The sequence below is a fragment of the Myodes glareolus genome, chromosome 19, assembly GCF_982192425.1.
Source record: "Myodes glareolus chromosome 19, mMyoGla1.1, whole genome shotgun sequence".
NCBI lineage: Eukaryota > Metazoa > Chordata > Mammalia > Rodentia > Cricetidae > Myodes > Myodes glareolus.
In genome coordinates this window covers 5,164,449-5,191,211 of record NC_142044.1, presented here as the reverse complement: position 1 = coordinate 5,191,211, position 26,763 = coordinate 5,164,449, and the positions used below count along the sequence as shown (strand labels likewise).

Below are 26,763 nucleotides of genomic sequence, written 5' to 3'. Positions count from 1 at the left end.
CACACCTTTGACCCCAGCATTCAGCACTCAGGAGTTTGAGGCTAGCCTGGTCTTCAGAGAGAATTCCAGACCAGTCATGGTGACATAGTGAAACCTCATCTCAAACACACACACCCTGAGAGACATAGAGGGAAAGTGTCACATCTACTGAGCATGTGCCACGGAAACGTCTGAGACAGCACAGACCCTTTACATACATCAGACACATCCCGGTTTCAGCAGGATTTCAAATCATCTGATATTTGAAAACCTGAACATAGAGTATCTCGTCAACAGGTAGGCTTGTGTATTGAAGAATGAAGGCCAGGAGACCAGCAAGGTAATGCAGATCAAAGCACTTCCTGTCAAGTCTGGTGTCCTGGAGCTGACAGGGTGGAAGGAACAAACTGATCCCACCACTGCCAAACAAGCTGCCCTCTGGCCTACGCAGATGCCTGCTCCACCCACACTTAAAAAACCCTTTTGTATAACGTGAACCTGGGAGTAGAGGCAGGAGCAGGATGATTCTGCCCAAAGTGAGAGACACGACCCTGTCTCAAAAACAAACAAAACAAAAAACTTATTCCCACATTCAGGCTTGAAGGTGGCATCTTTAATTTTAAAAGTTAACATACACAGTATTATGTTTCATTATGGCATTTTCTGAAAACGGTATTTTAAAGTTTTTTTCTACTTCAAAATTCCTCTTTCAATCATTACTCCAAGAGTCATCACTGATATAGCAAGTTTTTTTGTTTTTTTTAAAAAAAGACCCAACCCAGTGTACCCAACGTGTGAGCTGCCTCCAAAGCTCCAGGAGTGAGCCACACTACCTACAGAAGGAATGAGGCAGAGATCCCTCAGGCTGTGCTCAAGCTCTGTGAGCCCGTTGATGCCCTCCAACAGAACCTGCCAGAACTGAGTTACCATGGTTACTGAGAACAGGACTCTTCCAGTTATTTCTTGTTGGTATCTTCATTTAAGTTTTTTAAAAAATTAAAAACAAAACAACAACAAAGAAATTTAGTAAAACCTTGCACAAAGGGGGAAAGGCCATTTAATAAAATCCTGCACAGAGCAGGGGAGGGAAGGCCATTTAATAAAACCTTGTATAGAGGGGGAAAAGTCATATAATAATACCTTATACAGAGAGGGAAAGGCCACTTAACAAAATCCTGCACAGAGGGAGAAGGCCATTTAATAAAATCCTGCACAGAGGGGGAAGGCCATTTAATAAAATCTTGCACGAAGGCAAAACAGAAGACATTTAAAACAGCCACAAAACGTGTCAAGCTTGTCCTAATGGAACTGGCCTATCATCTCAGTCCTTGGGAGTTATAGGCAGGCAAATTAAGAGTTCAGGGCTAGCCTGGGCTACATGAGAACCTGTCTTAATAAAAACAGTAAGGAAGGAAGGCAGGTAGGCAGGCCAGTCAAGTGATACCATCCATATTTCTTTACTATCTATTTTTAAAAGTATGGGTAGCCAGGCGGTGGTGGCACACACCTTTAATCCCAGCACTTAGGAAGCAGAGGCAGATGCACTTCTGTGAATTCGAGGCCAGCCTGGTCTACAAGAGCTAGTTTCAGGACAGGCTCCAAACTCCAAAGCTACAGAGAAACCCTGTCTAAAAATAAACAAACAAAACCAAGAGTACTGGTGTTTGCCTGCAAATGTTTGTGCATCACGTGTGGCTTGGTGTCACTGGAAGTCAGAAGAGAGTCAGATTCCCTGGGACTGCAGTTACGGATGGTTGTGAACTATGTTGGTGCTGGGAACCAAACCTGAATCTTCTGTCAGAGTAGCCAATGCTCTTAACTGCTGAGCCACCTCTCTAGCCCTGTTACTATCCATATTTAACTAACTTAATTCGAGTAAAGAACTGAAACAATGGCTGCCTCAAGGTAATTACTCAAAAAAAAAAAAAACCCACCAAAACACCACCACCACTAAAATCACTAAAATGTTTGTTACCAGGGTGAGATGAGGCTCAGAATAGACCACCTGCCTAGCTCTGGGTCTGACCCCCAACACCACACACACACACACACACACACACACACACACACACAAAGTGTCAGCTGCAAGCCACACGGCCCTCTCCTCAACAGTGGGTGTCCAGGCAGTGCCCCAGGCCTAGCTCGCCTAGCTGGCTTATGTGAAGTGCAGGATCCTCCTGGTGCTACTGAGCTGGCTCTAAGTCCTCCGTGGACATTTCAACAGCCACATTTCGTAGTCAGTGGTGCCAAGTGCACTTCACACAGTGGACCTGAAGGAGCAATGTTCACCCTGACTGGGGCGGACTAGGGACCCAGAAGGCCAGTGAGACAAGCACTGCCTGCCTTTAATCACTGAAGTGAGCAGCAGGAGACCTAACTCTAAACAGTGTGTTCAAAGTCCTCCTGCTGCTCGTCCTGCACAGCACCCACACCCAACCCTCAAGCCTGCCTTGCATGGCTGCCTCTAGCAGACTCCGCACTGACCCCTCACCCTCCTCCTGGGTACCTGCTTCCTAAATACCACATCAACAGTCAGGAACAACAGCCCAAATGAGAATGCCTGTCAAGACACACCACTGTCTCCAGTTTACCATGTGAAGAGTTGGCTTTAATGGAGAGTATTACCTCAGATGGACGGGAAAAATAATGAGCTAAAGTTGTAGTTCTCAAAATACCAACACTTGTCAAGTGTCAATGGTACAGGCTTATATTTTATACATTCTATCAAGTCTTTAACTCCCAAATTAGGTCATTTGAGACAAGAAAATGAGACTCAGAGAAGTTCAAAGACTCGCCCAGGTCACACAGCAAGTTGAGAAGAACCATCAACAGGTTCCATGATTTCCTATTACACTAAGCTAACTCCCAATGAACTGGAAAAAAAGTACTTCTTGGCTTGACGTTTCTAACGTCACTTCCTCCCTGTCTTCCACGCCTTCTTTTACGAGAACATCTGTGGCAGCAATAGCTGGCATGGGCTGATGACATGGGTCATGAGCTACAATGGCACTACCTTGCCCCTGGGCACTGAAAGTCATGTGCTTTAGATCACCTCAACATGGCTTCCTACTTGTGAGGAAATTAGCACCTGAACTGCTTCACAACGCTGCTTTAGGTGACAAATGGCAATACACATTAAGTGGCAACTCTACGTGTTTACTGAAAAGGCAAATATTCCATTGCTTTTTAAAGATGTACAGATCTAGTCTCGTATCTCTTCTCAAATTGATAATGAAATCTGGAGATCAGTGCAGCATCCAGGAGATGCCTGGTGCAATTCCTTTGGGAGGCAAATGCAGCTAGTTCCTAGTGGGCAGAGTGTACAGCAGACAAGAATCAGAAGGCATCGAGGTGTAGCTATTCTGGTCCTCATCCTGCCGTTAGCTAGAAGTGTGGCTGGGCAAACAACTTCATCTCATTCTCCTCAAACATCTCCATCTACAGAAATGAAGGGGTCAAACTGGCTGTGCCAAGTCCCTTCTAGACATAAAATGATAACTAGAGCTGACAATTTATGAAGTAAAAATGATGGTTCTAAAATTACAGATTCACTGAAAAGAAAACACAGACCACGAAGGTATTTCCTAATCCCACGAGCTGCCAGACAGCTACTTACTTGCTTGATCTTGGGACTACCATCTCCGCGAGTGTTTCATACTGCTTAATCCAGTCGTTGTGGTTCAGCCTGCAAAAAAGGCACAGTAAACATATATGTAGCAAAACTGAGAACATGCCTCAAACCCACAGAGTGAAGCAAGAAGTACACATCGCCTGCCTCCCTCGAAGCTAATAACTGTTGCAACAGAGGCTCAGCCGAGGACTGGTTTGTTAAGGTGGAAAAACACAGTACAGATTCTATGTTATTCTTAAACTACGTGGTTGGAAAACATACCTCATTCTAAAAAGAGAAGAGGCCTTGGGAAATCACTACCATTTGGTGGTCACTGTAACGGATTGAATAAAATTCTATTTACAGAAAACAGGGTGCACCCCAGGAAGCAGAGAGGAAGCCAGTGGCAGTAAATGATGCTGCCTCAGAATACTGTGCAACAGTTTTCAGGAAAGGCCGCTGGCTTCGGGCCCTTGAGGTACAGCCATGTGTGACTTACAGTGCAGTACTGGAGGCACGGGGGATTCACTGTGTACAGTGACCTGCAGGGCTCCGGGTTCCACTTTAAGGTACAAAAGCTGACATTTTCTAATCATAAATTTTAAAGAAAGCCAAATAAAAAAATATGGGCAAAAGTTATTTTCCTGTAAGCTATAAAAGCAAAGATAAATAGAAATTTTGAATAAATAATGTGCTCCAATGTTCTCAATGTTCTATGGAAGAGCTGTGTAAGGAAAACAAGAAACAAAGCTTTCCACACTGGGCACAGCGGGGCTGCCCGTGAGCCCAGTGCCTGGATGTGAAGGCGGCAGCAGATGCTCCAGGCCAGCCAGACCAGGTGCCAGCTCAAGGACAACCCTTGCAGAGCCTAGCTCTTCTCAACACACGCAGAAAACAGAGGAGGCATGCACCAACTCAGGAAACCTAGTCCCTACTATTCCTCTCCGCCCTCCTCCGGGAACCAGTGGTTTCTCTTCCTTCCAGCCACCTAGCCAGAGAAAAACACTGAGCAAAGGTAGCTTCATGCAGTCTGCCATTGCAGCTCAGATTCCCCCAGAGATGTCAACAAGACCTTGGCCATTAAGACTGTCTCTCTCTCACACAGGCTTTTGCTGCTGCTGTTGCTTTGAGACAGGGTCTTTATGTATCTGGCCGGCCGGATATCTGCTAGGTAAAACCAGGTTGGCCTCGGCTTACAGAGATATGTCTGCCTCTGTCTGCCGGGTGCTGGAAATAAAGACACGTTCCACTACCATACAAGCCATACAACTCAGTTCTGCTCTTACCAGGCCTCTCCAAAACTACACATGCTCAAATAGGCATATAGAAGGCCTCATAAAAAGGAGTTTTCAAAGGGTTATTAAATATAAAGGTCAACAAATTATGTCCATTTAAGTTAGTAAACAAAATTGTATTTCTTTGCACACCTCTGCAGCTGCTTCAGCTCTATAACCAACTGACACGGTACAGCTGAGCAGCTACGACAGCTGGCCAGGCCACAAAGACTATGCAGCCCTTCATAGAAAAAAACAAATAAACATATTCTTCATCTTTTTTTCTTTTTGGTTTTTCAAGACAAGGTTTCTCTGTGTAGCTTTGGCTGTCCTGAGACTCACTCTGTAGACTAGGCTGGTCTTGAACTCATGGTGATCTGCCTGCCTCTGCCTCCTGAGTGTGGATTAAGGATGTACACCACCACCGCCCGGCACACATTCTTCATTCTTACAGGGTTCAAGTTCACCTCAACTAATCATAAATATCAGAATAACAATTCAATGGCCTGATTTTGAAAAAAATCTAAAATATGTATGTTTAAACTTTTAATAACAAAATTACTTAGTTTATTAGTTAGCCTAGCCTACTGATTTATAACTGGTCTCCACACTGTGAAGCGAATTGTACTGATGTCACATGAACAAACGTTCCATTTGTACTTGAGTTTTAGAGACTCTGGTAACAGACGTACTTGGGGACTACCACCAGCAGCGTGACCAGGTACTCTGAGTCAAGAACAAAGTCGTCTTTCTTCACAATTTCTGCCAGGCTCCGAGTCAGCAAACTTCCCCTAAAGAATGAGAGGAGATTCATTGGTGGGTAAGTGTGTGCTTCCATGACACAAGAAAAGAAAGAAGCTAAACACACATCATAAACGCTCACTGCTTAAGAGTACTTGTGCTTGCAGAGGACCCAGGTCCAATTCCCAACACCCACACAGCGGCTCAGTTGCAAGGGACCTGACACCCTCTCCTGACCTCCAAGGACAACAGGCATACACCTGGTGTGCACATACACATATGCAGGCAGAACAGTCATACATAGATTTTATTTAAGAAGTCAACAGTAGCAGGTGTATCCTACCCTGCAACCTGAGAAGTGTCAGTGTCTGTCAAAGTTTGCCTCTCATGTCTGCCTCTGTGCTTATTTTAATTACTGCAGCTCAGGTCTCCTAATTACACCCCTTGACGGGGAAAGGAGCAGTCACCAGACACCAGAGCGACTCATTCTAATTATGAAATTACATCACCTAAGCACACCTCTGTGTTCTCTCCCTTCCCTGATATCGCCTACCAGACAGTTCTGGTTAACTAGCACAATAATCAACTTTCCAATCAGCCCTCATTTGGTCTTCCAGGAATGAGAATGTCCTGTCTCGTCTGTGCCAGAGACCACCTCCAGCCAGCTTTTTCCTTTGGCTATCAATAGCTATATACTTGAAACTGTACTTGGTGGTTAGTAGCACTTGCTATGCCACATGTGGACTTGAATCCAGACACCAGCATCCATGTAACAAGCTGTGCACAGTCATGCACATACCTATAACACAAGAATTATGAGGCGTGAAGACAGGATGGTCCCTGAGGCTTGCAAGAGTGACAGAGGGGACCCGATGACTTCCTCTGTGCATTACATGTACACACAAAAGCATGCGCACCACTCACTCAAACACCACACTCTCACACATTTAAAATAAAACAAAAACAAAACACTTGACTCGTATGGGTCCCCCCATCACCCCCCCACAGAAATCAACAAGAAAACAGCCTGAACCACACGTGCAGTGACATTACATCATCTAAATATGGTTACAGCAAATGCTTCAAATCCTAAACCTGGAAAACAGAGAAAGTAGAAAATAATCATTACAGCATAAACAGTTTATTATATAAAATTTTAAGTGGTACGTAATTGCTATGCAATAATTGATTTGATTTAAAATAATTAACCTTACAAAATTTTCAGTGAAATACCAAATGGATAAGGAAATAAGCCAGCATCCAGGTGACAAGTAAATTTATGAGTTTAATTTATGAGTTTATAAATTTATGAGTTTATTCATTTAAGTTTAATGAATCAGCTCCATATCTGTTCTGAATTGCTCAAATTCTGTAAAATTACTTAACTTTCTCCATGAAAATTTAACAAAATATTAAGAAGTGTTTTTGTGCACGCCTTGTGTAGAGGAGCTTGCGGACAGGAGAGGGCATCAGATGCCCAGAAGTGCAGTTACAGGCGAGTACTGGGACTACCTCGGGTCCTCTGCAAGAGCAGCCAGCACTCTGAGCTGCTGAGCCGTCCGTCCAGCTCCCTACAAATCACTGATTACAGAAACAGCACAAACTGGCCCCACACTCCCACACACTTAGCAGCCACAACACTTGAGAGCTTACGCATTCTTTCGCTCCAAATTCTGAAGATTCCCCTTCAGATTATTATATGCGGATGCTCGAGACTTCAGGTCATTATCAATCTGAGTTACTCCCTTCAAAAGAAGAAAAACAGGCAAGCGTTTCCAAGGTTTGCCTCTACTAGTACAATTTAAATAGCTAAGAGTATGTGATTACACTAAAAGTACAACTTTAAAAGCACATTTTAAAAAATAAGAAACTTTGTTTTTAACAAAATTTCATAGGAATCTTTTACACTGTATTAGTCCATGTACTCGACTGCTACTGTCACATTAATTCTTCAACCAAGTAAAAGCACCCAGCCCACAAGATTTGAAGATTACTAATTAAAAGGGCTCAAGACCAGATGTGGTGGCACATGCCTTTAATCCCAGCACTTAAGAGGCAGAGGCAGAAGGATCTTTGTGAGCTTGAGGCCAACCTGGACTACACAGTGAGTTCTAGGACAGCCAGGACTACATAGAGAGACCTTGCCTCAAAAAATAGAGGAAAATCCTAAAAAGCATTTCATAGCTATAACAAACAAACACACACACACACTTCACATACACCAAAAACATACAATATATAATTTAAACAAATTTTTCTATAAACCAGTGTATCCCACCTGCCTCAATTTTTGTCTTACCTTGGCAATTATTTCAGAAATGTTTTTCAGGGATTGCTTGATTGGATATTTGGCCATATCCCACTGGAACCTTGTTATATAAGTAACCAAGTCAACTGAAATAAGGTAATAAATTAATTACTGAAGAGAAGTTGTACTATTTTTTGTCCTGGAACTCACTCTATAGACCAGGCTGGCCTCAAACTTAGAGATCCATCTGACTCCTGAGTGCTGGGACTAAAGGCGCGAGCCACTACATCTGTCTGTTTTGTTGCTAGTCTTTTAAAAAGATTTATTTATTTATTATGTACACAGTGTTCTGCCTGCATGTGTGCCTGCAGGCCAGAAGAGGACACCAGACCTCATTATTACAGACGGTTGTGAGCCACCATGTAATTGCTGGGAATTGAACTCAGGATCTCTGGAAGAGCAGCCAGTGCTCTTAACCTAAACCATCTCTCTAACACCAAGGCTGTTTTTTAACATAGGCAAAGATAAAATAAATGTGAATGAGATTAGAAAAACAATGAAATTAAGACTTAATTTATGTTCTAGTCACATATCTGAGGTGGAGGGGCAGGTATGTACAGATGAGTGCATATGCTTGCAGAGGCCAGAGAAGATTCCTGAAGTTACAAGTTGTTGTGAGTCATCCACTGTGTGTGCAAAGAACTGAATTCAGGTCCTCTGGAAGAGCAGTATGTGCTCTTAACCTCTGAGCCATCTGTCCAGCCCCAGTATTTTTTTTAAAGTAGTATTATTGGTTGTGGTAGTACACACCTTTAATCCTAGGAAGAGGCAGGAGAACCTCTGTGAGTTCAAGTCCAACCTAGTCTACTTAACAAATTCTAGACCAGCCCGGGCTACACAGTGAGACCCTGTCTCAAAATTAATTAAATAAATAAAATCAACAATAATGAGATCAAAGCATTCTTTATAAAGTCATCATTACAGAACAGGCTCAGTATAAATTATTATTAGACTACATACATTGGTAGTCTATCTTATGGGCACTAAGAAAAGCAGCATTTTGAGGGGAAAGAGGCATTACCCTGTAATAAATCAATCATTCTACTAAGCAGAAAACAGGAGCACCTAACTGCAATGATGCTGAGAAGCTCAGCTCAGCTTTAATTCTGTAAGTCATTTCAGACAGGAGAGCAAACACTGCGCCCTCCCCTACATTCTGTGTCACCTAAGAGTGACATGAAGAGTGTGCTCCAGGGGACAGATGTGACTGGCGGCGGCGGCGGCGGCGGCGGCAGCAGCAGCAGCAGCAGCCTCACAGCCCCCTGGTAAAGGAGCATCCTCACCTACAGCTTCTCATCCTCTCTGCTTATGTTTCTAAGCCACTCACATTATATACAACTGTAAGTCGTAAAGGATCAGCTCACCTCCACTGGCCAGCAAGTTCTCCTGAACTTTATCTTTACTGTCCTCCAACACGTCAGCCATGTACTGGGCCACTTTCTTGACCACGCTAGGAAGTTAAAAAAAAATCATTTTTAGGGAAAAAAAGCTATTAAAATAACTGTCATACTAGGATATATTATATAATGACTCCTACCTTATATAAAACATTTAAAGGATAAAGTGGATCAGGATCTGGTCATAGGAAAAAAACTGCGTAACTGTTGTATACGGACTGAATGCAATGTGTTTCTCAATCTAGAAAGAAGGCCATGCAAACTGCGCAATCCTAGCTCTCGCAAGGTGGGCACAGGAGAATCAGCACGTCAAGACCACCTCTGCTGCATGCGGAATTTCAACTCTAAGAGCAACTGGCTTTTTTCCTCCTTGCTTTTTCATTCTAAAGGGTAAGACCTTGACTCATTTTAGGCTTTTCCCCAACTTGGTTTTATGACCCAGGGTCTCATTACACAGCCCAGGCTTGACCAGGTAGTCTTCATGCCTCGGCCTCTCAGATCGGAAACAGGTATGTAGCACTGTCCAGGCATTCACCCCTTCACTGCTCCATATGACTGGGGCTAGCAGGCCTTGCTCCGTACTACTACAGACTGCCAGTACAAGGCCGAGACTATTACTCCCTTACTGCACCGGCTTCTGTAAAACAGCTCCTCAAACTGGGCACGGTGGTGCACACTGCAGTCCCAGCCTCGGAGGCTGAAGCAACAGGATCATGCTCAAATGGAAGCCAGGCTGGGCTCAACAGTGAAATCTGTCTCAAAGCAAAAACAAGAGGCTGCAGAGATAGAGGTCTTAGCAGTTATGAAGACGTCTCAGATAACAAAACAAACCCTGATAATGTGAATGTGAACTGGTCAGCCACTTTCAAAATAACTCCTCAGAACAGAACCAAAGAGTCCAACGATTCTACCCCAGGTAGACACGCACTCATGAGAAATGGGACCAGAGCACACATACATACCAAAAAAAAACAACACATAAGTCAAAAAGAATAAACTAATGTGTATCAGTTGATGGATTAATAAAACATGACATATAATGGAGTATTTGATAATAATGAATATAAGGAAATATTGTCTGCTAATAAGAAATGAGCTGAGCATAGTGGTACACGCTTGCAGTCCCAATGTAGGGAAAGCAGACAGGAGGATCTTGGGGCTTGGTTTACCCGAGTCTGCAATCCCCACAGGCTCCACTGAGAGACTGTTTCCTGACTGCCATGGGCACCTGCACACACGTGTGCCTCCATGAACACGCTCTTACACCCCAGGTACACACAGATGCACATGTGCACACACGCAAATATACACAAAACATTGACATATGAAAAAAGAATCCACTCATTCCCCAAAATCATCCACCTAGCAGAGTACACAGCATGTGGGAAGACTCTCCAGAGACCCGATGCTGACAACAGAATCTCACTGTCCAATCCCACACATGCAGATACATTACCCTTCTACGAATGCATCCAGTTTAGCCAGTTCATCCGACAAGCCAACCAAGACATCCAACGTACCAACCTAGAAGGGAAATTCAACTTAGTATTCAGCTTCCCTCACTGTCACTCTTTTTAACTGAAGGTCTTACCATGTAATCGAGGTGAACCTCAGGCTCCCATCCCATCTCCCCAGGTGCTGGGATGACAGGCTCACAGCACACATCTGGCTCCCACCCCTTAAGAGGGGAGGGGCTGTTTTTATTTTGCTTTGAGGCAGTCTCCCTTCCAGTCCCTGTGGCCAAGGCTGACCCTGAACTCCTGCTCTCCCTGCCCCTGCTGACAGAGGGCTGGGACCAGGCTTACAACAGTCCTCCCAGCTCCACACCCTTTACCTTTAAAAAACAAACAAAACCTAGATGATATATCTTTATTTGAAGAGGCCACAAACCTTACAGTCTCCAGTTTTATTTTATAAAATACAGCAAAAAAGAAAGAAAGAAAAGGTTGTGGGACATTTAAGTGCATTTTTATGTATGAGTTAATTCCCTAAGGAGAAAGCACCACTCATGAAAACTTGGCACTTAGTAAGCAGGCCTGTTCTTGCTTTAAACAGGCCAGGGACAATGGTAATGTGAAGTCCTGCTTTACAACAAGGCCCCAGGGTGGGTTTGTGGCTGTCCATCAGGGCCTGTTGATGACTCTGTATGCATAACTGTGTGCCAAAGATCATGCTTTAGAAGTAAAATGCTGTTAGCCTGGCTGCTGGTGTACGCCTTTAATACCAGCACTCAGGAGGCAGAGGCAGGCAGATCTCTGTGAGTTTGAGGCCAGCCTGGTCTACAAGAGCTAGTTCCAGGACAGGCTCCAAAAGATACAGAGAAACCCTGTCTCAAAAAACAAAAACAAAAAAAAATTCAATGGGGTAAGTAATATCTAACTAGGCACTGTGGTAACAGACTATAAACGACAACAGAAATATTCCTGCATATTTAAAAATAAATGCTAAGATTCTCCTATAACTCAGAGAAACAGGGGAATGAGATGTGACTTCGGTGACTTCCTTGTGACATCCAGAGACCAGGAGCCATTCTAAATTACGTCAACAGCCAGGGAGGAATGACTTTACTTCTCAAGGAACCTAGGAATTCACTTCTGACAGAACAAAGCATGCCCTTCCCGGGCTCCCCAACTGCAGTTTTCTGCACCGCGCAGCCGCACCTTTAAGTCAGGAATGTTGAACTTGGAAGAAACCGCGAGGTTATTGTTCTTAGTAGTTGCTGCGTGGAGTTTCTCCCATGTTTGCTGACAGGTTTTCTCCCCAGGAGCAGATATGAGCCAGAACTCAGTCATGTTTGTTATCTCTTTGGAAATCAACGGAGAAGCTGTAATATTAAAGCAGAACAGTAACACTGAATATCTAAAGTACAACCTTATATCAGTCAGGATCTAAAATGGCCCCAGAGGCCCCAGCCAGAGTTGCTACTGGAGACTACAAAAGGGGAGGGAAGGTGGGAAATGCATTTGAAGGGGATATTGGGATCTTGGCCCCTCTTTCCTTCACCTCTGTTTTAATCTAGGGTCTCAATGTTTTGCCCAAGCTGGCCTCAAACTTGGGCTCAAGCACTCTTCCCACTTTGGCTTCCCAAGGCTGCAATCCCAGGAACATGCCACCAAGCCTGGCACCTCTTTCTTCCTTTCCCTGCCGTGAAGAACACAGGACTTGGCTGTGTGATGATGGTGCACACCTTTAATCCCAGCACTCAGGAGATAGAGGCAGAGGATCTCTTGAGTTTGAGGTCAGCCTGGTCTGCATAGTTCCAGGACAGTCAGGGCTACACAGAGAATCCATCTCAAAAAGCACACACACAAGAAAACAGGGCTTTCTGGCTGCACGGCAGGCCTGCTGTACTAAGACAGCAGCCCCCTCAGCTGTCAGCCTCTGCACGGCCGTCTTGGCCACTGGCCTGGGCTATTTTCCCATATCTGGTTTCTTCCACCTAATACTCTACAGTCACTAAACTATTTTACTCCAGATAGCAATCAGGAGACTGTTCTGACTGTACTATCACTGGTCTATCAGACAATCTACTGGCATCTTTAAGCCTCTGGTTGTTTTGTTTGTTTAACAATATGGAGATTAAACCTGGGGCCTTAGGCACCTCAGATAAACACCAAGTCCTTTCCCAGTCCCCCAGAGACAGGGTTTCACTAAATTGCCTATGTTAGGCTTGGAGTCTCTTATACCCTAGGCAGGAGAAATCCAAGGCCTGCCAAGTAGATAGGGCTACAAGCCTGTATGTCAGCCCAGTCTGAGCCACCTTTAATAACACCAATTTCCTTGGTGGCCTCAGTTAGGGGAAATCTGATGTTTTGCTGTATGTTTACACCAGAAAATCTGGTGAAGGAAGGGTACTTGTGGGTGTATTTTTCTATGTGCTCTCTTCTCAGACAGTAGGTAAGGAAACCAACTGCTCTAACTCTGTGTGGGCTAGTAGATGTCCATGTCCCCACTCTATAACGTTTTGGCCCACGATGTCCCAAAGACTCCCAGAAACACTGAAGACCCTATTTTGCATCTATAAATAGCACACGCCTTTCTCCTCCACTAAGCTTTCACCAGGATAAAAGGAAATAATGTCACAAATCTTTCTCCACACAGCAGAGCAGAGTCTGGGAAAACCAGAAAGCTCTCTAAGTCTCGCTTTGAACTGGAGCCCTTTAGGGAGATGAGAAAAGATGGCAAAGTGGCCTTTGCATTTGGTACTAAAACACACAGGTCTCCAGGCTGCCACGTTCCGTTCTCACAATAACCCTGAGAAGCTCACAGCTTAGTCGTGTAGCTGAGGGATCGGGTCTAGCCTGGACTCAGATGGCTGCGTCCTCTAAAGGGCTCTTTCCTGTGCTGGGCCAGAGAGGAATGCTAGCATGTGCATGTGTGCATTCATGCGTGCCACTGCACATGTGTGCAGGTCAGAGACCTGACTACGGGGGTTGTTTATTTGCTGAGGCAGTATCTGGTTTCTGTTGTGCTGTGCTCTCTGGAGGGACCTCCATCTGTCTCCACCTCACCACAGGAGCTGTGACCACAGGCTGCCCTGGCTGGGCCCAGCTCGCAAAGCTAACACCTCACCCACTTCACACCTTCCTGGCCTGCACTTCTTCAATATAGTTGAGTGAATAACCTTGAGGATTGCATGATAAACTAAGAGATAAACTGAATTATAATTGCTTATCTACTTTCCCTTTCCCTGCTCTTGATCTAATCTACACATAATTAAATAGACCCGTCTTAAGGCTTCAATCAAATCCTGAGCCACATATGGACCTGTTAAACCACTGCCAAAACCAAAATAAACCTTTGTAGTGACTCATGCTTTTAGCCCCCCCCAGACAAGAAAGGCAGAGGCAGGGAGAGTTCTTTGAGACCCTGTCCCAGAACTCAGAAACAAAGTCAGGCACGCGGAGTGGCACACGCTTACGACCTCAGACCTCGTTCGTCCAATCAGTCCTACTCCACGGTCAGCCCGGGCACAGAGTTCCACTGCTAATGTGCTCTGTGGGCCCAGCTTCTGCCGCTGCAAACGCTCCTGCACTGCTTGCCACACCACTGCGCGCCTCCACAAGCTCTGTTTACCTGCAGATGGACACTGGAACTCACCAGACATTTTATGAACAAAGAATTCTCTGAAATCATGTTTCCATTTATCTTGGGATAACGTTGCAGAAATGAACTTTGGGGGGAGGGGTGTTAATACAGGGTTTCTCTGTGTATCCCTGGCTGTCCGGAAACTTACACTATAGACCAGACTGCCTCTGGCTCCCGAGTTCTGGGTTTAGAGTCGTGAGCCACCACTGCCAGCCAGAAGTGCACTTTCTAAGCAGATCACTATGGTCTCTTTGACCTCAGAGCAGCTGCCAAACTGTTTTCCAGCAAGAGAGCATTTCTGTTCTCCATTACTGACGTGCTCCAGCTCCAGTCACCCCGCCTGCTCCGTCTTCAGCCGCCAGGGGCGGCAGGGTGTCCTGCATTCCCACAATACATTCCCACGAGGTGTGAAATTCACTATCTTTTCACGTTACCAGCCATTTGAATGCCTCTCTTACAGTTCCTTTTAAAATTACTTGCTCACATATATGTACATGTGTGCAAGTGCAGGGGCCAGAGGGCAGTCCTAGGTGTGCTCCTCCAACATCCACCACCCTTTCTGAGGCAGGGCCTCTCACTGGCCTTCAGCTCACCTAGCAGGCTTGGCCGGCCAGTGAGCCCCATGGACCCACCTGTCTCAGCTTCGCTAGCACTGGGATGACAAGCACCAACAGGCACACCTGGTCTTTTTCTTGTTTGCTTTTTTTTTTTTTTTAATGAGTCCTAAGATTGAATTTAGGCCCTCATGCTTGCACAACAAACATTTTACTGATGGAGTTATCTCCCCAGTTCCTGTGTACAAATTAAATACATACACACACACACACACACACACACACACACACACACACACACATATACAATACTGAGACTGAGTTACTACTGAATTCTAGAGTTTTGTACACTGGTAGAATTTGAAACGCAATCGGCTTTGCATGCACAATTAGCCCTGTACCACTATAACCTGAGATAACTGATTTATAGATAAAATGTTGACTTGGCTCGATACTACAGAGGTCTAGTCTAGACGGCACTCCATTCAGGCAGGTGGTCAGATAGCACATCATGGCAGAAACACACAGGAAAGAAAGAGGAGGGACAGGAGCCCCACAGGTCTCAGAGGCACACTACCAACGCCAGTTTATAGCTGTCTACTCGTTCCAGGCTCCTGGTATTTCTCTGTCAACTTCACTTAACTAACTAGACAGGCCTTCCCATGTAAAATCGGTCTGAGATCAACTGCTCTGCCCCCCCCCCGCCCCCGTCTCCTTCCCAACTTCAGTGCAATGCACCTGCAAGGGAGAGAGTCGGGAGGGGCCACAGAGCTCGCGGTCACTCTCTGGGCTCCGGCACTTCCTGTCACCCGCAGTCTACAAGCAGTGTCTCCACCTAGCCTGACCACATCTGTAGCTGTTTGTGTTGGGAAAGTGAGCCCATTTTAGTCAGAAGCTAGTTTGGTGGACATGCTAGTCATGACCTTTGATACTGTGATCTAACTGATATTTATTTCCGTGTGGAGAGTCAGTCACGTTCTCCAGCTTTCCCCCTTTCTCAGTCTTGTGTTTTGCATTTAATTTAAAATAAAAAGCATTAAACAGGATGAATGACAATGGACAGCAAAAATTTCACAAGTATAGGCAGAAAGACAGAAGCAATACTGTATCTGTGAAGAAGGGCAACAATGAACATGAATTACTTGAGTAATAATGAGAGAAATGTTCATTTTATTACAAATAAAATTCATACTCTATTGATAAGATGTCTTGGTGCAGGAGAATTGTCTGTATTCTGTCAATCTGTTTATTTTGAATAAACACTGATTGACCAGGCAGGAAGTATAGGCAAGTAAACCAGACAGGAAATAGAGGTGGAACAAAGAGAACAGGAGTATTCTGGGAAGCAGGAATCTCCCTTCGCCATTCCTGCCCAGATCACTGAGAAGCAAGATATAACCTGCCCAGCTGTGAAAGGTACCGAGCCGTGAGGCTAGCATTGATAAGAACAATGGGTTAATATAAGCTACAAGAGTTAACAAGAAGCTTGAGCTAATGGGCCAATCAGTTTTATAACTTATGGAGATCTCTCTGTGATTTTCCTCTGGGACTAAACGGCTGGGGGACTGGGTGGGACAGAAACCCCCAAAGAGCCCGGCCCTCGTGTTACACTGTCTTGACTAACAAAATACAATTCACTCATAAGAGTTAATGAAGCTGGGGCTGGAGAGATGGCTCAGAGGTTAAGAGCATTGCCTGCTCTTCCAAAGGTCCTGAGTTCAATTCCCAGCAACCACATGGTGGCTCACAACCATCTGAAATGAGGTCTGGTGCTCTCTTCTGTCCTGCAGACATACACACAGACAGAATATTGTATACATAATAAATAAATATTAAAAAAAAAGAGTTAATGAAGCTGTAACATCTTGTCACCACTGATTTAAATATACAAAATCAGGTGTGGTGGCACACACTTGTAATTAAAAGTTCAAGGCCAGTCTGGGGTACAGTACTGAGCAGCTTTTTGTAAACCTGACACAAGCTAAGGTCATTTGGGAAGAGGAAACTTCATAGAGAAAATGCCTCCAGGCTGTAGGCAAGCTGGAGGAGCATTTTCCTGATTCTTGATGTGGGAAGGCAGAGTCCAAGGCGGAGTGCCCAGTGGGAAAGGCTCTTGCCACCAGGCCTGACTACGTCACTTTGATTCCCAGAACCATGTGAAGATGGAAAGAGAGAAAACAGGGCTCCAAAAAGTTGTTCTCTGGCTCCACAAATGCCTGCGGCAAAGATGCTCCACACAGATAAAGAAAGGAAGAGTGGGGAGATAAAACAAAAGAGAAAGACAAGACTACATTACACTACTATAACCATGTGTGAAGCACCAGGATCAAGGCTGGCCAACAGCAATGTCATCTCACCATGAACCACAGCCAGAGAAAACCCACCCCATGCCTGCTCCAGACAATGCCACAGAAGGGCCAGAGCCAGCACTGCACAGACAACATAAAGACGGGAGCTGTCCCAGCTCAGCTTATCACTGCATAAAAAAGGAAAGGAAGAGGCCGGAGAGATGAACAGCACCTAACACTGAAGCTACCTTTCTGTGGAAGGAGAGAATTGGCTCTGGCAGGTTGTCTTCTGCCTTCACATGTACACCACAGCATGCATGCATCCAAACTCACATATGCATCACAAACACTGTAACAATAAACTAAATAATTTAAAGATTATTTTTTAAAATATCCTACAGAAAAATCAGATTATAAACAAGTTTCAGAATCACTTTATCAAAATAAGGTATTTCCAGGCAGGCATGGTAGAGCATGCCTTAAATCCAGCACTCAGGAGGCAGAAGCGGGTGGATCAGCGAATTCAAGGCCAGCTTGGTCCACATAGTGAGTTCCAAGACAGAGCTACATAGTGAGACTTTATATTGGGGGCGGGGGAGGAAGGTGTCCCCATGTTAACACAGTGAGTTTAACGTTGTAAGAGGTGGCAATACTGGCAATACTATGCAACAAAAGATAGCTGGGCATAGTGGAGCACACCTTTGAATCCAGCACTTGGGGGTCAGAGACAGGCAGATTTCCAAGTTCAAGGCCAACCTCGTCTACAGAGTGTGTTCCAGGACAGTCAGGACCACATAGAGAAACCTTGTCTTGGAAAACAAAAACAAAACAAAACAAAAAAATGGCTAATTGCAGAGTGTTTCCAAAGAACCACACAGCAACACTAGAGTTGTAACACTAAAATGATTTTAACTACACTGAATTTAGAAAGATACGTGTGTGGACATGTCTGAACACATACAGACATATACATCAACCCACTTTTTGCATGCATTTGATGGTAACTAGCACACTTATTAAGCAAACAGAAACAAATGATAAGAGTATAGAACAAAATAAAATCTAGGTAAACTTCCGCTTTTCTCAAGAATGAACACTTGCTAGGTAGACATGGTGGCAAGTGCTTTTAATTCCAGTGAGAGCTTGTCTTGAGAGAGAAAACAGTTTAGCTATAATCCCAACACTGGGAAGCTGAGGCAGGAGGATCTGGAACTCAGGCCAGGCTGGGAAACACAGTGAATTCCTGTCTTCAGTGAGTATGTGAACTTACCAAGAACAGAATACAAAACATTTTGAATGTCACATGGACAAGTGACAGACGGCTTTGTGCCCACGCTGTTTCCTCCAGGTAACATGAGGCTGAATAACTCATTACACACATGTACCAAGTTCTGGCTCCACATGGAACGAGATCTGAATCTGCCCATCAGATCTTAGATGAGGCTTTCCTGCCACTCCTCAAGCCTGCCTCTCTCTTCAGGTCCACTCGGCACAAATTACCCTCTGTTTATAAAAAACATGCAAGCTCAGCGGTTAAGAGCACTGACTGCTCTTCCAAAGGACCGGGGTTCAATTCCCAGCACCCACAAGGCAGCTCATAACTGTCTGTAACTACAGCTCCAGGGGACCCAACAGCCTTACAAAGGCACACACACAGGCAAAAATCAATGCATGTAAAATAAAAATAAAGTATCTAAGTAATCTTCTCAACTAAGTCCAAATCAATCAACATATATTTCACTATACCACTCTCAATCCAAGTTCATTAAACCCAGGTAAACATTATAACTGTATTTTATGTCTCATCTCCTACTTAACTAGTCGCTGTTTTCAATTCAGGATCTTATTCATCTCAAGTCCCAGAATGGGGTTGCCTCTGGGAAGCAAAACAAATTAACTGCAGCCCCTGTTATCAAGTAACTCCCGATGATGGCCACAGATCTGGTAGGCAAAGGCACACAGATAAAGAAAGGGATGAGAGAGAGGCTCATGCAGAGGCCAAGACAGGAAAACAACCTCAGTCCAACACAGGAGCAGCCCAAGGGAACAAAGCACAAGAAGGAAGGGAAAGCCTGGGTTCAAAGCTCTGGAATTGTTTAATTGTCACGTCTCTTACCTAGGCTGATCTGAAGGCTAGAATTACTCTCATACCACACTAACTTAAATGTAAAATAAAAACAACAATGTAGCAACTTGCACAGGACCATAAAAGGTGGGTGTACTGGGCCTGCACAGATCTGCTAGCATTGCTGCTGTGACTGGAGAGTGGATGACAAACCCCAAAGAGGAACAACTGCAGAGAACAGGAACGTGTCCCAGTAAGTACCCCAAGCTGCACTGATGTTAGTGCTTGAGTCCAGCTGCGGTTGCTCACGCCTATAATTAGCCCAGCTGCATGGCTCACACCTATAACCCTAGCACTTGGAAAACTGAGGCAAGTTTGAGGCTAGGCTAAGTGACAACCAAGTTCCAGGTCAGCCTGAACTACCCAGTAAGACCTTGTCTCAGAAGGAAGAACGGACAGCAGACAGGCAGGCGGGTTAGCAGTACACCTTCTCTTTTAAATACACTCATCTCTAACAGTAATTTAAATTCCACATGAATTAAGGCTGGAAGATGGTCTAGGTACAAAATAACTTCCTTTTTGGTCCTTGAAAATATACTTTGCCTTCCAGATCCAAGGATTAATATCGGGAGGAGGGGCCATAAGATAGCTCAGTGGGGAGGAGCACTTGCCACTGAATCCAATCCCCAGGACTCACATGTTAGGGAGGACTGACCACCCCCCGAAAGGTGTATGACCTACACAAAAGCACTGTGACATAGACATATACACACTAAATAAAAAGGTCTTAAAGGTCAAGAAAACACTGTGAGAAAGTGTGTCCCAGAGATGAGGACGTACCGCCTCTCTCTTTACCACTACTCCCTACAGTAGAACAGCTTTTCCGTGCTTGCTGCAGTAGGTAGGAGAACTAACAGGAACGACTGAGCGTGTGCAGGGTATGTGGCGTCCTGTGGAAATATTGGGCCATGATACAGAAGACAGAGGCCTCTTTGATTTTGGCATCCACCAAGGAAGAGGGAAGGATACTAAATGAAGTTCTTAGACAACAAGGACAACCATGCTGACTAAAGGCAGCTCATTCAACAGGCCAAGGAAATGGCCCGCTGCAGGCTGCGGTGTCATAGCTTTCCAAATGGCACTTCAACTTTGGTCAAGATGAGACAGTTATCACAACACACTTGTTTTAAAATTGACACATCTGATCCCTACGATATCATTAAAGCTTTATAAATAAAAATGAATGTTTCCTCTTTGATTACAAAATATTTTACCTTCAAAGCAAAGGCCTTTTACTTGTGGTTGTGGGAGGGGCTTATTCCTAGCCTGTTTAAACATTTCTAGCAACTACAGGGAGTGCTCACCTTTCGATATTTCCAGCATTCATGAGCTCTTAGAATTGTTAGGACCATGTATAATCAATAAATACATTGTAACTTTTTCAAGTTTATTTTCAAGTGAAACAATATTAACTACATAAACCTGCTGGGTGGTGGTGGCGCACACCTTTAATTCCAGCACTTGGGAGGCAGAGGCAGGCCGATCTCTGTGAGTTCGAGGACAGTCTGGTCTACAAGAGCTAGTTCCAGGACAGGCTCCAAACAAAGTGAGTTCCAGGACAGCCAGAGCAACACAGAGAAACCCTGTTTTTGTATTTTGGGGAACTACCTAAACGTCTTCAGTGCATTTAAATATGAAAGAAAACAATCTTTGATCACTTTAGTTTATAAACTAGTATCTCGTCATCCCACTTGTCAAGAAACAGATCTGAGAAAAAAGAGCCTTGCTTTTATGCAGATGACTACCAGACAAACAGGAAACTGAGGCCGGTTAGAGCCAGCCCAGCAAATGGTACCCTTGCTAGTTACTACCCCAGTCCACTGTCCTCTTGCGGTCTACTCAAAATTCACTCTTCGGAGCTGGGGAAGGCACGGTGCTTGCCTAGCAAGGCTGAAGTCCCGAGTTCTATCCCCAACACCACATAAACGGTGTGTGGTTGCACAAACCTGTATTCCTAGCACTAGGGAGGCTGGATCCGAAGTTCAAGGTCATCACTGACTATTCAAAAAGAATAAAAGTCAGTCAGTCATGCAAAACAAAACATTGGAAAGTGCCTAGTCATTTCTGGTAATGCTACTGTACGTGAACTGACACATTGACCAACATGTCTATTATTCAAAGTCATTAAGGGGGCTCGTGTTTGGAATCTTAGCATCTAGGAGACAGGAAGGTGGAGTTTGAGGCTAGCAGCCTGGACTTTATAGGGAGCGCCAGGCCAGCCTGGGCTAGAGTATGAAACCCCAGCTCATAAAACAAAAGAGCAGAGCCAAGGCGATGGCTCAGTACATAAGAGCCCTGGCTGCACCACTGGGAGACCCAAGCTCTATCTCCAGAACCTGAGTAAAAGATGGCTTGAGGGGCAACTGTGGTGAGCGCTCCTACCTGCCGCCACTCAAAGCAAATCACAGGAACAGCCGAAGCCATCCATACCCCTCCCAGAAGGCCACTTCCCTTCGCTCTTGGGTGATCATTGATAATGCTGACTAGACCATGGTGCACTCTGCTCTAAGGTGATCTCTCCAAGTCTGAAATTCAAGTTAAAGGCTTAAAATCAGGGCTAGGGCTAACCTGTTGAGTGCACGCCTGCCTGGCTAAGTACAAGTCTGACTCAATCCCCCGAACCCCACCCTACTTCCCCTCTTAGTGCTTCAAGGACAACACACTGAATCGTGAGTAATGAAAAGCGCTTCAGTATGTTCAGCAATTTGGTGCTAAATTCCTTCAGAGCAGATGTCAGCACTGATCCTTCAGAGCAGAGAACAGTTAACGAAGCTGTCTGTCCAAAGGCACAGCTAGTAAGTGCACCGAGACTGACAGAGAACTCAAATGTTTTCAAACAATTAGAAATAGTAAAATGTAGTTTCTGTAGTCAATACTAACAGCCATCAAGACAAACTGAGCTTACAGAAATATTACTCTTGTTTTCTGTATCTTCATCATGTATTTGTCCAAGATAGGATACTGCATGCTTATCTGTCTCCGTGAGAAATGCACAGGACTATTTCGAGCTGTTCAGATGTGAGGATCGCTAATCAGGACGTGGTGGATGGTCTAGACGTAGGACAGCCTAAATGTCTAAACTGTCGTTAGCACTGCAGCTCAGAAGCACCGGGCGAGTACAAGCTAAAGGGTGGAGCTGACAGACGGCTGGAGACGGCTCAGCAGGGAAGAGCACCTGCTGCTATGGCACAAGACCCAGGTTCAGCTCCCAACACTTACACGGTAGCTCACAACCACCAGTAACTCCAGCTCCAGGGGATCCAATGCCCTCTTCTGGCTCCCACAGAAACCGGGAACATGTGGTACACATAACATACATGCAGACAAAACATTCATACACACAGAACAAAAATAATTTCTTTTAAAAAGTTAACATACCAAATAATTGGGTTAATTCATTAAAAAACAAAAACTTTCTATTCATTCAGTCTACTTTAAATACTTAGGAAATGCCTCTCCCCCCGCCCACTCCCACTATCTCCTCACCCATGCGTCTCAATAAGTAGCCCTGGCTGATACTGAGCTCACAGAGATTCATTTGCCTCTGCCTCCCAAGTATAAAGATTAAGACCTGCATCACAATCAGCAGTTCTTTAATCTCATCACTCAGAAGGCAGATCTCTGAGTTCGAAGTCAGCTTCATCTACATTATTGAGTTCCAGGGGGCGTAGAGAGATGGCTCAGGGGTTAAGAGTACTGTCTGCTCTTCTAGAGGTCCTGAGTTCAAGTCCCAGCATCCACATGGTTGCTCACAACCATCTATGAGATCTGGTGCCCTCTTCTGGTGTGCAGGCATACACACAGGCAGAACACTGTATACATAATAAATAAATCTTTTTTAAAAAGAGAGAGTGTGTGTGTTAGTTACAGGACAGCCAGGGCTACATAGTGAGACATTGTCTCAAAATAAGTAAATAAAATAAAAATCTCCTGCCTTGTTTTAAATTTGGAATTAGAGTAATCACCCAGCTCTCAACATTCAGGATGCAGAGTACTGTTTCTTGAGATCTGATCTAGTATCTGCAAAGGAACCAAAAGGGAAAAGGATCCTTCAGCACAATGAAGACATGCTTGTTGCCAGAGCTGTGATGGACACCTGGTGCACTTCAGCTAGCCCTGTTGCTCCTCATCTCTCCAGCTGCCCATGCTCACAGGAAAGCAGCCCTGGGCTCTCCCAGACAGGGTCTTACTATGCAGCCCTGGCTGGTCTGCAACTCACTATATATGCCAGGCTGCTCAGACTTGGGCAGGCCCTCCTGTCTCCGCCTCCCCAGAGCTGGAATTTAAATGTGTACCAGGTACCAGGCCCAGCTCCCAGAAGCTGTTTCTAAAGCTCAAACTCCAACTGCAGAATCCCTTGAAGCGGCCCTACCTAACCAGGTAAAGTTTCACCAGAAGCTTTGAATCTGAGATGCCACGCACCTCCAAACCTTACCCTTCTTATGTGGCACAGGTAATCATCATGAACTGCATCTGAGGTCTAAAACCATGAAAGTTACGCGGCTTCTCTGCTTCTAGCCCAAGAGTCTAAATAGGTTCCTATCTACACAATGAATCAGGAAAGGGCAATAGTTGGCATTACAAAGAGATAAATTTAAACACATTTTGACAAGAGTCTCCTCCAACAAACGTCAGAAAGATCTGGCCTCCACCGTACACTTCAGGTCGACTTAGAGCTCCCGATAGGGGCAAGTGGAACGTAATCTTCCTTTCCCTCCCCAATTCCTTACAGTCCTTCAGTGGACGGCAGTGCCCCTGAGCTAGTCTCATTGGCTTATACCACCACCCATATCTTCACAAAACTATGTCTTCCAAAGCCACAGCCCGACTCTCCCCACAGCCTACAATCTTCCCTGGATCCTCTGTGCTTCTTACACGAAAGCCCTGGAGAGCCTCCCGAGCCAGCTCTCGACAGGTGCATGCATCTCTGCCAGTCTGTCCACTCCCCATCCGAGGCTCCCCCTGATTTCTAGAAAGATATATTCCTCCTCTCATTTCAGGGCCTTGAAAGATTCTGTTCCCTCAGCTTGGTATGCTCTTTTCACTCCTGCCTGGTCATCCCCTCTTCACACCAACCTCTTCTCAGAACTTCCCCCAGGTCACCTCCTCTGCAAAGCCTTCTGTGACCCTCCCGCGGAGGTCCTACTCCTAGGAAACACCTCTGCAGCACGCTATTGCTCCTCTGGAGCACAGTCTACCCTTGGATAACACTCTCCGTGTTTCAGGCAGGCTCTCACTATCCAGCTCTGGCTGGCTCTGCCTCCCAAGTGCTAGGATTTAAGGTCTGTGCTACCACACCCAACTCGTACAAGTATTATTAAAACCTCCCTCCTGCATAATTGTAAGTAAACTCGGTAAGAACAGAGACCCAGTCTGCTCTCTAAGCTTTGGCGTCCCCATAGCATCTGGTACCGAGCGTGCACTTAGTTGACAGGTGTCACTCCGCCTCAGAGCTAACCCCACTTCTCCACAATGCAGCCGACTTCAAACCTGGCCGTGGCACCCCGAAACATGCCTTCCCTCTCGTCAAAATCCTGGAGCCCTCAAATCCTGGAGCCTTCCCTGAATAGAGAGTTCTCCTTCCTCGGTTCTCCAACCCCGCTAGCCTGCCAAGACCCAAATTCAAGTTTTCTCTCCTCCATACTTTTTTCCTCTCTGTTTTTACTAGTTTCATCGGTTCTCCTGTGACCTATCTTCTCACCGTCAGTGCGAACTCCAGGGCCTGGCTAGTCACACCCCAGCACACCACTAACTACTGAGTGCCCACCCCCACCACACACACATTACATTTTTCCTCTGAAAATGAGCACCCGCTTCCCTCTTATGCCTCATAGGTGATTCAATTTGCCTTATGAGAGGCTGCCCGCAAGTTCCTTTTCAGGAGATTTTGCCTACCCTCCCCACATTCTAGTGAAATGATTTTAGCTGCCTGTGTTCCTGTTCCATCCACTGCCTACAATGACCCTGTGTCCTCTATGACCGCCCCCTGCCAGCGGTAGGCACCTCTTCGGCCCTCAAAACTGTCATTTCCTCTCCTCCCGGAGAGGCGAGAACACCCAGCGGAGACAACACTCCAGCCCAGATCCTCCTTGGAGAGCCATTCTATTACATTCCACCCCCTCGCGAGTGGCCAGCACTGGCTGGGACTCGAACCCAAGAGGGACCCGAACGTACTTTACCTCTCCCTTCTGCACACTGAGTTCCCGTCAAAGCCCCTTCTTCCGAAGACACCAACCCTGGGCCCGGAGATGCGGACACCCGGCGTCCAGGCCGGCTGTAGCTCCGACGCCACAGTCTAGGCCCCCGCGCCCGCCCCCATCCTTCCCCGGCAACTACTGCAGTGTCAACTCCCGGCAGGGCTGTCACTCACTGACCCGGGAAGGTGTCTCGGAGGCGGCGGTGGCGGTGGGTGCGGAGGTGGGAAGCCGGGCAGACGTTAACCGCTCAGCGCTCCATCCCTCCCGGACCTAAGCTCCGGCCTCTCGGCTTCCTCGACCCCTGCGCCCAGAGCGAGTCACGTGCCAGCCCGAGCAGTCAGCTGACCGCAGCGCACGCCGCTCCGCCTACGTCGCGCGGTCGTGACGGCCGCCGAAGTGGGCGGGGCTGGGAGGAAGCAGCGCGCGCTTCCGGGTGGGCAGGGCTTTCCGCCCCCGGTGGCACCGGATCGGGGTTGGCGGCTGCCGGGGCCCGTGCCCGCCTGCAGATTCCCGCGATTCAGGCTCACCAGCCTTCTGCCCCGATGGCAAGTTTTATTGGACAGTTCAGCTTTCGGGGAAATCTCCCTAGAAGTTCTCTTCGCCGTATTGACGTGTTTCATCCAATCTGGTACCCCTTCGTTCCGTGAAATGTTCAGCTTTAGCTACTGAGCGCCAAGCGTTGTCAACCTGTTTTTTTTTTTTTTTTTTTTTTTTTTTTTTTTTTTTTTTTAGGATTAGCTAAGCAGGGGAACTCCGTGTCTGGTTTAGGCGGTAGCGAAATGACTACAGGTGGTCAAGGACGGTTTCATAATAGACGCAAGGACGGGGAAACCATCGGCCTAGGGTCCCAGAATAGAAGATATGGAGCCGCTCTCTCAAACCACGGGAAGATAGGTGGTACCTATCTCAGAATTTTAGAAACTCGGGGTTGGAGGATTTTTCTATTTTAATTGTTTTTAGATTTACAGCTTAACAAACTGGAGGCCCAAAGGTCATGGAGACCATGCACAAAGGAATGGGCACTCCTGACATGAAGTCCTGGCTGTCCTTACTAGAATGTGTAATGATAGACTTTCATTGTCAACTTGGAGACAACTCTGGGCGTGTCTTTGCGGGAGTTTCCAGCCAACTTTAACTTAGAACGCTCGCCCTGAATGGGCAGCACCATCTCGTGGGCTGGGAGCAAACACAGGATGACTTTT

The 26,763-nt window shown here is 45.8% G+C and overlaps 1 protein-coding gene across 2 annotated transcripts in view; it reads right to left on the bottom strand.

Annotated features, from left to right (window-relative positions):
• Positions 1–25,899, bottom strand: part of Atp6v1c1 (ATPase H+ transporting V1 subunit C1) — a 32,438-nt gene extending 6,539 nt beyond the window's left edge. The window contains exons 1-8 of one of the 2 annotated variants that reach the window (XM_048457129.3): positions 25,739–25,899; positions 11,970–12,133; positions 10,766–10,833; positions 9,277–9,362; positions 7,904–7,998; positions 7,258–7,349; positions 5,556–5,654; positions 3,596–3,664 (exon numbers count right to left, since the gene is read on the bottom strand). In XM_048457129.3, the coding sequence (XP_048313086.1) occupies positions 3,596–3,664; positions 5,556–5,654; positions 7,258–7,349; positions 7,904–7,998; positions 9,277–9,362; positions 10,766–10,833; positions 11,970–12,101 (641 nt within the window). In that variant the 5' untranslated portion in view covers positions 12,102–12,133; positions 25,739–25,899. Of the gene's footprint in view, positions 1–3,595; positions 3,665–5,555; positions 5,655–7,257; positions 7,350–7,903; positions 7,999–9,276; positions 9,363–10,765; positions 10,834–11,969; positions 12,134–25,543; positions 25,681–25,738 lie in introns of those variants that run through there. The other variant, XM_048457130.3, reaches the window with a different exon arrangement.
• Positions 25,900–26,763: the final 864 nt, after the last annotated feature.